At 39.1% G+C, this 15560-nt stretch overlaps 2 protein-coding genes across 2 annotated transcripts; one reads left to right on the forward strand and one right to left on the reverse strand.

Annotated features, from left to right (window-relative positions):
* Positions 1 to 5790: 5790 nt before the first annotated feature.
* Positions 5791 to 9275, forward strand: LOC102234577 (microfibril-associated glycoprotein 4-like). Its single transcript, XM_023345619.1, has 7 exons — positions 5791 to 5837; positions 5915 to 5996; positions 6625 to 6777; positions 7149 to 7187; positions 7470 to 7566; positions 7831 to 8001; positions 8813 to 9275. Exons 2-7 carry the CDS (start codon positions 5991 to 5993, stop codon positions 9064 to 9066), a joined length of 720 nt encoding a protein of 239 aa, XP_023201387.1. The 5' UTR covers positions 5791 to 5837; positions 5915 to 5990; the 3' UTR covers positions 9067 to 9275.
* A 2487-nt stretch (positions 9276 to 11762) lies between these two features.
* LOC102234835 (perlucin-like protein) lies at positions 11763 to 14869 on the reverse strand. Its single transcript, XM_023345620.1, has 9 exons — positions 14684 to 14869; positions 14483 to 14533; positions 13903 to 13944; positions 13772 to 13822; positions 13654 to 13695; positions 12644 to 12753; positions 12427 to 12561; positions 12236 to 12344; positions 11763 to 12065 (listed from the first exon to the last, which is right to left on the reverse strand). Exons 1-9 carry the CDS (start codon positions 14742 to 14744, stop codon positions 11998 to 12000), a joined length of 669 nt encoding a protein of 222 aa, XP_023201388.1. The 5' UTR covers positions 14745 to 14869; the 3' UTR covers positions 11763 to 11997.
* Positions 14870 to 15560: the final 691 nt, after the last annotated feature.

The raw sequence follows: 15560 nt of genomic DNA on the forward strand, positions 1-15560 counted from the left end.
AGAGAAATTGTGCAAAGTCTTTATGAACTGCTTAATATTTTTAATATTGATATGTTTCAGAGTTAATTATGTAATTAATGTTCAGGAAGCTAAAGTAATATACATTTGGGATGTTCCCATCTGATACAGTTATTTGCAGTTACACAGTCAAGTGTTTACTGATGAGCTGTATTACAGTTAAATGAAGATCATGTTTGTTTAAAAATGTCAACAGTTTTCTTATAACCTGTCATGTTTGATTTAAGGATTGTGGTATTCAAATATTACGCCGTCCTCAGTACCTGCATCAGGTGTTTGCTTTAAACAAAGAGTGTCATAATTTACGGTGTAGATGGTGTGGAGGCAGACGCTTGAGACCCAGGTAGAATTAAAATGATGATTTTAATGGTGAGAATATGCAAACAGAAATCCAAAAAGTCCAAAACCACGGCAGCACTGCTGAGCCAGAAACAATGGCTCAACACAGGTAGCAATGACGCAAACGAATGGACTGACACTACTGACTGAGGACATTAGACAAGGACCCAACAAGGAATGAGGAACACAGGTGGAGTTAAATACACAGAGGGTAGTCAAGGAAACGAGACACACCAGGGAACAATCAAAGGGAGGACAGGACAGCATGGAGACTCAGAGACACAGAAAACTCTAAATAAATACACAGAAAAACTCGGAACATGACAGTACCCCCCCTTAAAGAGCGGCTCCAAGACGCCCAAAACAAATAACACACAACCAGGGTGGGCGGAGGGGCGCTGGACGGGGGGCCAGAGTCCATAAACAAAGAAAAACGACCCACAGGGTCGGCGGAAACACAAGGAAGGCCAGGAGTCCAAAACAACAAAAAACAACCCACCAGGGTGGGCGGAAACACAGGAGGCATACTCCTGGGGATGGTCCAGGGGCCGTCCCCGGCACTAGGGGCTGAGCCCACGATGAAGTCCGGAGGGCGTCCGCGATGCTAGAGGTGGCGACGAAGAGTCTCGGGGGCCGCCTGAAAGCGGCGAGGTGTCTCGGGGGGAGCACTAAGAGGCGGGGTCTTGGGAGGAGGGACAGAACTAGGGAGCTCTGGAGGAGGGACGGAAATAGGGAGCTCTGAGGGAACACTGGGAAGCTCTGAGGGAACAAAAGACCCACTAAATGGGGCCGATAACCCACTAAATGGGGCGGGAAAACCCACTAACCGCGCCGCCTGTCGGCCTGGAGCCAGGCATGCTGCCTGGAACCCCATCACCATGGGGACAGTGGCTGGAGCAGTCTCTGGAGCAGGGGCATGAGTCTCGGGAACGCCGGCTGGAACGAGCTCCGGTGCGCCGGCTGGAATGGGCTCCGGTACGCCGGCTTGAGGTGCTGGTCCCGGAGACGCTGGTGCTGGGCTGGCAAAGAGATAGTCCGGCTTGGGATGCAGAGGGTTGCCTTTCAGCACCGCTATGGCTGTCAGGCGTTGCCACTCTGCCTCCTGTTGCAACTCCGTCAGCCCCCAATGCAGAAATCGCGGGATCCACCCATCCAACACGAGGACCATTCGTGTGGCTAAATTCAATCACTGATGGGCTGAGTACGGGCTTGCCACAAGCGCTACATAGTCCTCGATGGTTCTCCACAACATTTCTGGGTCCATGATGTAAACGATACCTCACCTCGGTTTGGTCGGGTCCTTCTGTCATAAGTTGCGGTGTAGGTGGTGAGGAGGCAGATGCTTGAGACCCAGGTAGAAATGAAAATGATGATTTTAATGGTGAGAATAGGCAAACAAAAATCCAAAAAGTCCAAAACCCCAGCAGCACTGCTGAGCCAGAAACAAGGGCTCAACACAGGTAGCAACGGAGCAAACGAATGGCTACTGACTGAGGACATTAGACAAGGACCCAACGAGGAACAAGGAACACAGGTGGAGTTAAATACACAGAGGGTAATCAAGGAAACGAGACACACCAGTGAACAATCAAGGAGAGGACAGGACAGCACGGAGACTCAGAGACACAGAAAACTCTAAATAAATACACAGAAAAACTCGGAACATGACAAAGAGAGAAAAAGTCATGAGTGAAGAAGGTGACCTAAACTTGACCTTCCTTATGTGGTTTATTTTTAATGACATCTTTAAAGCTATAGAAGAAAGATTTTGAGGGGGGACCAGTTCTGACTGTTAGTGCTCTTAAGCCAAACAGCAGGTCAGATTACAAACCTTATTTGGAGTCCTTGGGGTGTGGGGGGTACTGGAGAGAGCCCCACCCTGGGGACTCCCTGGTTCTGCTGGGGGACGTCAACACTCACATGGGCAATGACAGAGAGACCTGGTTGGAGGAATGTCCCCCAGATTTGAACATGAGTGATGTTGGACTTCTGTGCTCATCCTGGATTATCCATAGTGAAAACCATGTTCAGGAATAATGTGTCCACATGTTCTCTTGGCACCAGGACACCAGAGGTCGTTGCTGTCATCTGATCTATGGCCACATGTCTTGGACACTTGAGTGAAGAGAGGTGCAGCGCTGCCCACTGACCACTATCTGGTGGTGTGTTGGCTCTGATGGTGGGGCAGGATGCTTGTCAGACCTGACAGGCCCAAACATAAATGTCTGGAACATCTGGAAGAGTCTCTCAGGAGACGGGGCTTTAACTCCCACCTCCATGTCCCCCTATACAAAAAGGGGGACCACAGAATGTGCTACAATTACAGAGGGGTCACACTCTTAAGCCTCACGGGGGTCCTGGAGAGGAAGGTCCATTGGATAGTTGAACCTCGGATTCAGGAAGAGCAGTTTGCTTTTCATCCTGGTTGTGTAGCTTTGGTTCAGCTCTACACCCTCAGCAGGGTCCTGGAGGATGTGTGGGAGTTCGCCCAACCAATCTACATGTGCTTCATGGCAGTGGTCCCCAACCTTTTCATTACCCCGGACAGGTCAAGACTTGGCAATTTTGCTGCGGTCCGGTGGGGGAAAGGGGGGTTGGCGCAACCGTAAGATAATGCTTCTGCATGCTGGTGTTCCAGCTAAAGCCTTACTTTTTTTGCCCCGATTTTCCCTTTACGACAATCTTACAACGTCCTGCAGTGTGTGGTGTCTTGGCCCGATTATCCCAGCCTGTGGGGTTTTCCCTGACTGGGAGCGAGGACGCAGCCTGTTGAATGTGACAGGTAGCCAATCAGAAAGCGCGGTGACGTAAGAACGGAGAGGAATCCCAAACAGCTGACTTAGCGCATCTGAGAGTCTGGTGGACATTGGAGGCGATATGTGGAAATGTTTATTACTATATGTGAAGGTCATTTTTATACATGTTTATTATATGTGGTTATGTTTATTCAGTTAAATCGTTAACTACAAAAAACATAACTCGCCTCCAAATCATAGTGCCGCAAATAGAGCGTCTTTTATCAAACGTCTTTTCTTTTTGTTTTGTCTTTAATCGCTTAAAATGATTACACAAACTATCACTACTGTTGGATTATTCTAAATTCATGTATGGTCTGTTGGGGGTTTTACTGGATTTTCTTCTGGAATAGGGATGTTCGTGAGTGGAATCGGTTCATGTGGTGTGTTGCTCCTGCCGTGTGGCTGGACAAATGAACCGACTGAACCTGTTGGACTTTTATCGGCTCTGTGGTCACAGAGGTTTGGAAAATCGGCCAACAATCCTTAAATCGTGCCGTGTGAACCAGACCTAAAACTCACAAGCTCTACTCCTCTCACCTCGTCTCGACCACTGTCCTAACGCTCTCTGACTCTGGTCGCTATGGTAACGTTTACATATCCCTTCAAAATAAGATACAGATGCGCCACAAAAATGAACATTTTACTTTTGTGAAAATTTTAACTCAGGATAATGACTAATGGAGCCCTGAGCTTGTTTCTCTGCAACCAGACGGTCCATCTGGGAGAGATGAGAGACGATGACACCGGAAGTGTTGCTGATGTTCAGGGTTCTTGGTCTCTAGTGGCGAAGCAGTTTGAAGCTTCATTGCCTCATTAACATCCGGTCACCATATCATGCAGAGCTTGGACTGTGGGAATCACCTACCGGGATAAATCCATCCTCCTGTCTCTTCTCTGGGCCTTTTTCCTTCGCAAAGAAACTTTCCAAAGAATCTGATCTGTTTCTGACTCATTTTGCTGCTTGTGGCTCAATGTTGGCGTCAAGACGTAACGAGAGAATCCGGTTAAAGGATTTTCAAAATAAAAGATCCCCCAGACTCAAATAATACATAAAACGGAAATATTTAATTATTTATTGCGCGGCCCGGTACTAATTAGTCCACGGACCGGTATCGGTCCACGGCCGGCGGTTGGGGACCACTGCTTTATGGAGTTGGAGAAAGTGTTCGACCGTGTCCCTCAGGGAGCCCCGTTGAGGGTTCTCCAGCAGAATAGGATACCAGATGGGTTCTATGATAACGGCTGTTAAGTCCCAGTATGTTTGGTGCCAGAGTCTGGTCCATAATGCTGGCAGTAAGTCGGACTCTGTTCATAACTTTTATAGATAGAATTTCAAGACACATCCAAGGTGTTGAGGGGATCCGTTTTGGTCGCCTGAGCATCACGTTGCTTTTTGCAGATGATGTGGTCCTGTTGGCTTCATCAGGTCGTGATCTACAGCGTTCACTGGAGCGGTTAGCAAACGAGCGTGAAGCGGCACAGAATGAGCATCACTGCCTCCAAATCTGAGGGATGCATCCATCCATCCATCCATCCATCCATCCATCCATCCATCCATCCATCCATGAATGTGCCAATTTGAAAAGGTGCCTTATGAGCGGTTCTTTGTTTTTTTATGACTTCGATTGCTTATAATGCTCTGCATACACATCTATTATAACTGCAGCTATTATTGTTTTAATTCAGTTCAGAAAATTTTTAATCACCAAGCAGCTAAAGCACTGCAAAAGACTTTTGTAATTCCTATGTTTATTAGTCATGCATGAAAATCACATTTTTCAAAAGTTTTGTAAGTCTCACCATGAATTCCTCAACAATCCTCCACGTTAACCTTACTTCATCAGACAGGGATAAAAACTGATAAACTTGTGCAGCTCTCCGAGACCCACAGAAAAGTCTCCTTCATCCACGATGTAAACAGGAAGTCCACCATCTTGGATTGAAGTTGTGATTTTGATCCTATTAATAGCCTCTGCATTTGATCAGACTCATCTTACAGACTCTGGTTGATCGGCTTTTCGTTTGTCCAGTTTGCTCAAAAGTCATGGGGGATTTAAACTGATCAAAACTGAGTTTTCCAGCATGCTGAAGAAATGCAAGGGACAGCATGTTTCCAGTACTGAGACCTTTTTTTGGATAGTGTGAGTGTAGCAGCGTGACGAAGTCGGACATAATGGCATGCAACAGCAAGATGTCTGATCGGCTGAATGCAGTTCTAGTCGATCAGAACCACATTAGATATGATCAATACTAATAAAATCCCCAACAGGATGCTGGCCAACGTTTTGCTTGTGTATGGCGTGTTGGTGTTGGGTCCGATTTCTACCAGGATACAGAAATATTGACTAAAAGGCCTAACAACAACACTGAGTAAAAATGTCTGTGAGAAAACATACAATGTATTTAGAAACCTGTCATAAAAAGTGTTTGTTCACATCTTCTTTGGGGACACTGGTGTTCCATTTCATTCACACCTTAGTTCACATCCTGTATCCAGTATTTGCTTTGTAAAATGAAGAAGCCAAGCTCTTTCTTTTCATTAGGTGATGTTTGATTTAGGTTTCTGAGAAACAGGGTGAGGTGACACATCAGCACATTTGTTAGGTATAAATAACGATGTCTGAATGTTGGAGACACAGAGGAGAAGCAGAAGTTTTGGAATCAAGTTCATTCCAGCTGCAGGTGAGAGATGAACGAATGAATTCATTTACAACTGTGTTTGGCCTCTAAACTTTCTCTATTTTTCTTTACATTGACAGGGAATTTCATTGTATTACAATCCAGACTCCAGATTTTCATCAATTTTGATCAATTTTATTCAGATCAACAGTAAAGATGAAGGTAAGCCTGTACTTTGCACTATAAAAAATAATGCGACTGAATTATCGATTTGATGATGGATAATGAAGGAAAAATTAAAAATGATTCTTCTATCTGTATTTACTTTAACAAGGAAATATTTTTTTCATATTTAAAATCTTGTTAACAACAAATGACCAAAATAAAAACAGCAGAGAGACATTGAACATAAAAATGTACAAATTATGAAACATCAATGATGATTAGAATATGAATAAAAACAACATATTTAACAATGTAGTCAAAAAATACCAATCAAACAACTTCTAGTGAGTTTGTTGACTATTTAAAATATTAGGTATTTGTTCAGTCACTGAAATGTTGAGAGAGTTTTAAATGTATTCAAACATTAAATGAATGTAAACACTGTCATACGTTTGGCTCTGGAAATAACATTTCTTAACAGGACTGATCAAATGAGTTGTTAAAAATTGGAGGGTCCCACCTACCAGAAACCATTGATAAGGCAGCATTCAGCATTATTCTGACTGAAAATCTGCCAGCACAAAATACAGGACAAGAACAGGGATCAGGTTTAATCTGACTAGATGAATGTTAATCAGTTTCTTTGATGGGTGATGTTCAGAAGGTGCCATGTTCTGTCTTCTAGCTGTCATCACTTCTCTTCCTCTTGGCTCCACTGCTGATCAGCTGTTCAGTGATCAAACTGCCAGCTGACTGTAATGACGTCTACAATGAGGACAAGACACGACCCAGTGGAGTGTACATCATTTATCCAAGTGGAACTACATCTGCTATTCAGGTGAACTTCAAGTTTGGTTTGTTCATAAAAATGAAGATCCAGATTAGAGTTCTGTGCAGGACCAAGACTGGAGGTTTACCTGCCTTCAAACGTGACAAGTTATTTTCTTAATCTTCATACACATTATTTAAACTGACTATTTGAAACTTAACTTTCTTGATGTTTAGTATCTGATTCAGTTCAAGTTCCAATTTCTTTCACCTATAACTAAAGAAGCTATTTATTGAGATGAAATTTTATTTAATTATAAGTTCACATTTACTGACACAATGATAGTATTTATTTTTCCACATAACGTGTGACATTGCATTACATAAAATATAAATGTAAAAAAACTGGATCAACTCATTAATCTGTGTGTTTGTGTGAAGGCTTACTGCGACATGGTCTCAGAGGGAGGACGCTGGACGGTGAGTCCATCTCTACTCTACATAAACTTCCCAGTACAATTTGTTTTATCTGAAGGTTCTTGGAGGATTTCATCCAACAAACATCAAGTTCTGTTGAAAGAAGAGTCTTTACTTTCCTTCCATTTTCACCTCCTTGTTAAAAGTAAAACTTGGTAACTTTTGTCATGTTAAATATTGATTATTGATATCAATTCTGAGTTGGTAAAACTCACTTTCTTTTCAGAATGAATGTGTAAGTGAGAAACTTGTTCACTTCTTGAACAGATTCCTTTGTTTTTCCAGGTTTTCCAGAGGAGGATGGATGGCTCTGTAAACTTCTACAGAAACTGGGCCGAGTACAAGAGAGGCTTTGGAAATGCTGCTGGAGAGTACTGGCTGGGTGAGACATGATCCTCAACAGCTAGTCAATGTATGGTTTGCTTATTTATTTAGGACAATAATAACATAGTTATAGCCACATTTTCTTCACTATTGTGTTGCAAAGTGATGGTGTATTTACACCAGGTGCAGGACAGAGAAGGTGAAATTCCCTGCCTTTAATTATCCGTTGAACTTTTTAACTCACTTCCTGCAAACTCAAATTAACCAGGTCTGTAAAAGTCTCAGTAAAAATACAATGTTAATGGTTTTCATGTCTGTGCAGGTCTTGATAACATCCATGAGTTGACAAGGAATCAAAACTATGAACTGATGGTCGACATGGAGGACTTTGAAGGAAACAAAAAGTTTGCCCTTTACTCTTCATTTAAAGTTGATGCTGAGTGTGACGGTTACCTCCTGCATGTGAGTGGTTTCAACAACAAAGGGGGCGCTGGTGAGTCATGAGAAAAACTTTACCAGACAAGATGGATGGATGGATGAATGGATGGATGGATGGATGGATGGATGGATGCTACTCCATCCTTTTTGTAAACTTAATAATTCAACTTGTGCTGCATCTGAAAGTAGAGCAAGGCACTGAGCATGGATCCCTGAGGGACTCCTGTGTTAGTGCAGGTGTATAACAATAATAATAATAATAATAATAATAATAATAATAATAATAATAATAATAATAATAATAATAATAATAATTATTATTATTATTATTATTATTATTATTATTATTATTATTATTATTATTATTATTATTATTATTTATTGTATTTAGACCATTCAGGATTCATAAAAAAAGACCATGATTGGATTAGATTTGTTGTATCAGTCATATCTAAACCTAAAGTTTGTTCTGAATCAGACAGATTGATGTTGGCAGTTCATAGCAAAAACTTGAGCAAAGTAAGTTTAATTGATCTCACTGATAATATCCCAGTAAGAGATTAACATAACTTCTTACAATTTATTTCACTATACAACTTTAACATAAACAACTTATTACAAAGCCAGTATTTTTATATATATATATATATATATATATATATATATATATATATATATATATATATATATATATATATATATATATATATATATATATATATATATATATATATTGAAATTACAATTTTATTTTTGTCGGATAACAGGTTTTTTTTTTGTTTGGTTGTTTTTTTCACAATTTAAGCATTCAACTCAATGCCTATTTTTATTCATATAGGTTTTCTGTCCTGTCATGATTTCTGCAGGAGACAGCCTTGCCATTCACAACGGACAGAAATTTACCACCTTTGACAAAGACCAGGACCACTGGAGCGACAACTGTGCCAAAATGTTTTTGGGTGCTTTCTGGTACGATACTTGTCACTCTGCAAACCCTAACGGGGTTTATCGCCGAGGGGCTGATGGCACTCTCCATGCTATTGGAGTGGAATGGTATTACTTTAAGGGATATGATTACTCCCTGAAGAGCTTCAGCATGAAAATTCGTCCTGCCAAGTAAATCTGCAGGTCAAACATCCAGCAAAAAATAATGAGTTGCTTTTTCTTGTAATCAACCATCAACTTTTGGCTTCAAACACGAGTCAAAAGTTGACATGATTACTTCTAAATATAATCCAGTTGATTGTGTTTTAAATCTTTGGTGAGGGTTTGCTACCTGTAATCAATTTCTCTCCTGCTCTCTGATAATAAATAAGAAGCAAGCAGCAATGTTTCTGTCTGGATTGTTTTATATATAAAAATTAAAATAAGCCAGTTTTAAAACAGAAATTGGGCCAAATGGAAATTTTGGAAAAAATAAATGACATGATATTTAGACCCCTAGAGATGTGTCGATTGATTTGATCAGGTTGTGTTTAAGCATGTGAGAAAGATCAAATTCCTGAGATTTACTACCAATAAAAACATTAAGATAAAAACTAGAAACCACACATCAACATTTTAAAGACAAACATTCAACAGAAAGTTTGTTTCGGCCTGTCACCATAACACATTTACTACCTGCACTGAGGACAGCCAGACTAGTTTATTTTTACTAAATTATTATATTTAGCTAAATATTACTGCTGAGGGGCACAAACAGGCTGTCTGACATACAGATTAAAAATAAAAGAAAATTAAAAATTTTTTTTGAAAAAAAACCAAAAACTCAAAAAGGGCACTAGGGGCATCAAGGATAAAAAGGGCAGGGGCTGAAGCCCCCTTTGCCCCCCCTCTTTGCACATGCCTGCTGGAAGGGATATGATTCCTCCCTGAAGAGCTTCAGCATGAAAATTCGCCCTGCCAAGTAAATCTGCAGGTCAAACATCCAGCAAAAATAATGAGTTGCTTTTTATTGTAATCAATGTTATTCTTTGATTTAAGTCATGAATCAAAAGTTGACATGATTACTTCTAGCTTTAAAATAATCCAGTTGATTGTGCTTTAAAATCTTTGGTGAGGGTTTGTTATCTATAATCAATTTCTCTCCTGCTCTCTGATAATAAATAAGAAGCAAACGGCTGTGTGTTTGTGTCTGGCTTTTTATACTGGAAAGAAAAAACGTAAACCAGTTTTAAAAGATGTTGTCTTGAACAGAAACATTTTTAGCAACTGACTTATCAGGTTAAATGGAAATAATTTAAAACTAGACCTTCCATGGTTATCAATCATTTGTGCATTAATTATATTACCTGAAAGTTTATTTCTATCTGGTTATCTGTTTCCGTCACTCCCTGATTTTAGGTGAGACAAAGAGCCAGAAAGAAATTTATGTTTTCTCAGAAAAGTATTATGAGGCTAAAACAAAATGGTAGAAAATCATCAGTTTGTCTTTATGTGTAAATTTTTCTATATCCAGTTTGCAAACTTTAAAATTGTTCAGCTGCAAAGAAAACTAAGAGACTCTTGTCATTGTTTGCACTGAAGACATTTCAATTGACATTGAAATTGTCTGGACTGTAATCAGCTGAATCAGGCATATTAAAGCAGGGAAACATCTACAGCATTCAGGGCAGTGTGCCTTGAGAACCAGGGTAAAGAAACGCTGGCTTAGACGATGCAGGTTGAAGACAGTTTGATGTCTTCCACCAATCAGACCACAGAACATTCAATTCCCAAGTTTACAGTCTTGCAGGTTGAATATGCTGGACCAATAAAACATTGTCTCTGTTTCTTCCAGCCTCAAAACAAGGAAGCTGGCACGTGCGTTTCAGAGAAAAATATTTCCTCCTCTTAATAAAACTCTTCTTATCTTTTGAACAAACACAATTTAAATCTTTCTTTTACCAAAGTCCACACCTGGCTTTTATAACATATTCTGTTGAAACTTTTCATATGACAGAGGTGACCTTATCACTTATAATTAAAAAGTTAATCAATGAAAATTAAACTGTATTTGTCTCTTAGTTCCCCTATGACTGAATTCAAACCTTCACTGATTGATTTATTGATTTCCTGTCTGTCCCACATTGACACATAAACTGTTTAATACTGATAAAAAGTCATTCCATCCTATTTTCTCATCTCAGGAACGAAACATTCTATATAATATTTAAGGACCTTAAAGCAGGAACTAAAAGCCTTTTTTATTTAGCCTTAAATATTTTTGGCGCATATTTCATGCATTTACTAAAAATTTATAACTTTAAATAATTGGTTAGTTATTAACAACTCATAAAACAGACAATTTAAATGAAAAAAAAGAGCTTTTGCATCTACAATTTGTCGTGATGCAAACGACAAATGGTAGATCGTATGGTAGACATGACATGAAAAATGTTGATTTTACTTTTTTCTATTATTTGTGAAGAACATAAATATTCCAATGTTTAATATTCACTCCTAAAGGAGCATTTACATGCAATCTAAATTAAATATTTTACATCTCCTGGTACTTTTGTTTTCCACTCAATCGCAATCAACAGCCTGCAACTATGAAGCATAAATCATGTGTTGATGTAGACTGAGAATATATATGATTCATCTCAAATGATAAGATCAAACTTGAGTTTTTTTTCTGGATCATTTTGTTTTTGTTAAGATGAAACATGAGGAGGAACTTCTAAAGTTGAAAGTACAATAGTCATCCAGAAACCTTAACACCTCATATCTGATGTTGGGCGAAAGGAAAAGGTTGACTTAAGTAAATAAATTACATTTCCTTTTTTGATAATAGATTTTATGTGGAAGTTATGCAGGAATAATAAATGACACAGGTTTACACATTAAATATTTTTATTTATTGTAACATTTGATCAAACAATCTGACAAATGGATTTAAACACGTTTCTTCTCTGCCTCTCATATCTGTGTTTTAGAATACAGATTTTCATAATTTTTTTTTAAATGCAATGCTTTTATGCTTTGTTATTATCTTGACACCTCTTAAGAAAAACACCAACACCTCTGTGTTTTTGACACACAAAATACATCATTTCTAGACAAATAGTCATCAGATGTTTTTGACACAGATAAATGGCCTTCGAAAGTTACACTGCGCATCGTCCCAACATCTGTGCCCTGCAGGAAAACAAACAAAAACACGTTGAATTGTAGAAACATCTGAAGTCTAAAATATGGACACAACTAGTAAGTTTTCTGTAAGAGCCTGGTCATCTCTACAATTAATTATGTAACTGTTAACATTTACAATTAGCATCTCCACACTTAGATGAGATCATTTCACTTACGACTGTAGTTTATCTGCAAACAGTCCTGATTAGCTAAGTTGTTGGGTTCGTATCGACACCAATTACTGTAGTTAAAAGGGCTTCCGTCCACCCAGCGCCAGTTGCGCTCCTGCAAGGTAAAGCCGTCTGAGTAAAACATTTAAATGTATTTTATGAAGCCCTGACAAAACAAGGTGCACATGTGAGTTTACCCATATTATGTCATTGCCTCCAATCCAGACTGCAGTATGCCCCCGGCCTGCAGACATTATCATCCTCACAAGCTGATTATTCACCTCGTAGTCATGGATTGATGCAAGGTGTGCTTGTATGGACCTGCAGTTCTCCTGCAGCGGAGACAAGGAAAACTGTTACACCAATACAGGAAGGAGATGGTCTGAAATAAAAGTAAAGTTAATCAAAGGTCACCTGAGCTCTATGCCAAGTAGCACCAAAAGGAAAGACGTGGTAGCAGCGACCTTTGACCCGGGTCCAGCCAGAAGAACAGGACCCTGAACGTCGGACTGTTCCATTCAGAGCTGAACACAAACACAGACAAAGTCTCAGATAAATTATTTATGAAATTCAACTGGTAGTTTTAATTATGTGCTGCTGGGACAAAAATGTTGAGGAAAAAAAGCAACTCAGCAGTCTCTGAAAAAAAGAGCGAACTGAACCTTAACTGTGTTAAAAAAAAGTTTTCATATATTCTCATGATCTGTGTTTTTCTGTGTATTTATTTCGAGTTTTCTGTGTCTCTGAGTCTCCGTGTTGTCCTGGCTCCCCTTGACTATTCCCAGGTGTGTCTCATTCCCTGATTACCTCCTGTGTATTTAATGTCACCTGTGTCTCAGCGTCTTTGTCGGGTTCTTGTCGTTAGTCATCTCACTTGGCGTCCTTTTCCCCGTCGTCTGTGTGCCCAGTCTCTCGTCTTATCCTTTGTGTAACCGGTTGCTACTGGCGTCAAGCCCAGGCTTCTGCTCGGCCGTGTCGCCCGGTGTTTTGGCTTTGCTGACTGTGTTATTTTGGACATTCTTCATTAAATACATTTATTCTTCACATCCTGGGTCTCCCACCTGCTGCCTCACCACCTCTTACCACGACAAATCATGACATGTATAAGTTTGCTCCCCAGTGTGGCTGAGTAAACGTCTCAGTCTGTTTCAGGTTTGAAGGACAGAGTCGCCACTCTGCAATTTTCAGATGTTTACAACTCCAACATTAGGGCTAATGAAGCTTAATGAAGCTTAAGAATAGACTAGTGATTGTTTTATCATCATTTATTTTTGATGGTTTTAGTTATATGCTTTAGGTTATTCACTTGTTAAAGAGCCTGTCTTCAGAAAGGAAGCTGAACTTTCTGAGTATATTTACTGCTGGGTGTCTTGGTTGAAACTAAAACAAAACCTAGCTCACATTATCAGGAAAGGCAAACTCACCCTTCAGGTAAGCTACTTCATCCACAGGTTCAAATGTTGGTTCTGTGAAAAACACGAGGATAAAGGAGGATGAAAATCCCGATATTTTTTGAATGAAACAGTAGAAAAAAGCACCAACCTTCTGCACCTGTCCAGTTTCCAGGTTCCTCTTCATGAAGAGCCAAATGGTCTGGCAAAGTTTAAATGTTAAATTCATTTTGTTGTGTATATACAGAATTTAACGCTTATAATTGGCAAACATAAACTTACCTTCTGGAAAAACGTCCTCAGTGTCAGGATCTTCTCTGGTTCCTGGATATAATTAACATTTTTAACATTAATATGTAGAAGAAAAAATATGAAAAAACTAAAAATCAAGGTATTTTATATTATTTTTTATGTACTTTACAAAACGTGTCTGATTTGCTATTCTGTCTTCTAAAACCTTCAGTTTTTCCATGTGTGTAAAATTGTATTTGTTTTGTTGGCATTATGTTCACAATAACAACTCTTGGTGTAGGAGAGCAAACAGCACCCATCAGAGCCAAAACAATATTCATAAATGTTGTACAACCCGAGCATAAAGCACTAAGTTCAAAACGCAGGAAAAGTTGAATTTGCAGAAGACCTAAGCAACTGGAATTGAACTGAAATATGTTTAAACAGAGAAAACTCGCTTATTAAAGCACTTCATCAAACTACTCTGGGTGAAAACATCAGCAGCAAGAGCAGGCCGGTAAATAACTGGATTTATTCAGAACGACAGATGTTTAGAAAAACATCTGGAAGCTGTTTCAGGAAACATTAAAAATGACAAATCTGATGAAATACATCAGATTTACAGCCTCACCTTCTGGAAGAGCTTCATCGCTCTCAGCCTCATCCATGGTATCTGGAAGCGCTGCATCAAACACAGCAATGAATGATAATTTGAAATATATAGAAGCATATCAGATGTAAAAATCTCATACTTTAACATTAGATTAAAGGTGGGAGTAATATTTGCATTAATAAAGCAGAAGCAATAATATGCACACAAACACAAACTCACCAGCAGGTTGACTCAAAGCCAACAAGGCACAAAGAAGCAGCAGCAGACTGAGAGCCTTCATGGCTTTGATGATGCAGGTTGAAGACAGTAAAGAGATAATAAGGAGATAATAGAAGCTAATTTCGACCAATCACACCACAGGATATCCTCCAGGTTACAGTCAGCCTGCAGGTTGAATGTGCTGCACCAGTAACACATCGGCCCTTATATGCTGTTTCTTCAGCCTCAACACAAGGAAGCTGGCACATTTCTGAAAAAATATTTCCCCCTCTTAATTTCTTATCTTTTGAACAAACATTGATTACATCTATCAAAGTCCAAATGTGGTTTTTATAACTTTTACAACACTTTATTTTTCAGAGGTGATCTTATAATTTTTACTTAGTCAATGAAAATTTACATGGAATCAAAATGTAATAATATTAAATAATACATGTACACTGTTTAGGTCTCCATTAACTGGACCCATGCCTTCACTGATTGATAAAATTAATTTCATATCCAGTTTGACACAAAGGGACTGAAAATATTTAATCCTGATAAAAAGGGTCATTATCAAACTTCCTCATCACATGAACTGAACGTTATTATAATATGTAACTTAATTCTTTAAACTTGCAACATTTTTTCTCTTTCTAAATTAGTACCAAATGTTTGTTATCACATATTTCATGTACAAATGATTCATATCTTCAAATAACTGTTGATTCCCTGATAACTCATAAGCTGGACAGTTTAAGTGAAAAACAGTTATTGCATCTATTAGATGTCTCTTGCATCTACTAGTCATGTTTAGCACATTTTTCAAGTCAATTAAGTTCTTACTATTTTTAAAGAACATAAATATTCCAATGTTTAATATTAAATCCTAAAGTAG

The sequence above is a fragment of the Xiphophorus maculatus genome, chromosome 14 (assembly GCF_002775205.1).
Source record: "Xiphophorus maculatus strain JP 163 A chromosome 14, X_maculatus-5.0-male, whole genome shotgun sequence".
Taxonomy (NCBI): Eukaryota; Metazoa; Chordata; class Actinopteri; order Cyprinodontiformes; family Poeciliidae; genus Xiphophorus; species Xiphophorus maculatus.

Excerpts from the sequence above, each read along its gene's own strand:
- LOC102234577 (XM_023345619.1), top strand. Across the intron at positions 6,778-7,148 it reads GAACTACATCTGCTATTCAG|GCTTACTGCGACATGGTCTC; the intron begins GTGAACTTCAAG and ends GTTTGTGTGAAG. Across the intron at positions 7,188-7,469 it reads CAGAGGGAGGACGCTGGACG|GTTTTCCAGAGGAGGATGGA; the intron begins GTGAGTCCATCT and ends TTGTTTTTCCAG.
- LOC102234835 (XM_023345620.1), bottom strand. The coding sequence starts at position 14,744 with ATGAAGGCTCTCAGTCTGCTGCTGCTTCTTTGTGCCTTGTTGGCTTTG. Across the intron at positions 13,696-13,771 it reads AAACTGGACAGGTGCAGAAG|AACCAACATTTGAACCTGTG; the intron begins GTTGGTGCTTTT and ends TGTTTTTCACAG. Across the intron at positions 12,562-12,643 it reads CTACTTGGCATAGAGCTCAG|GAGAACTGCAGGTCCATACA; the intron begins GTGACCTTTGAT and ends TCTCCGCTGCAG.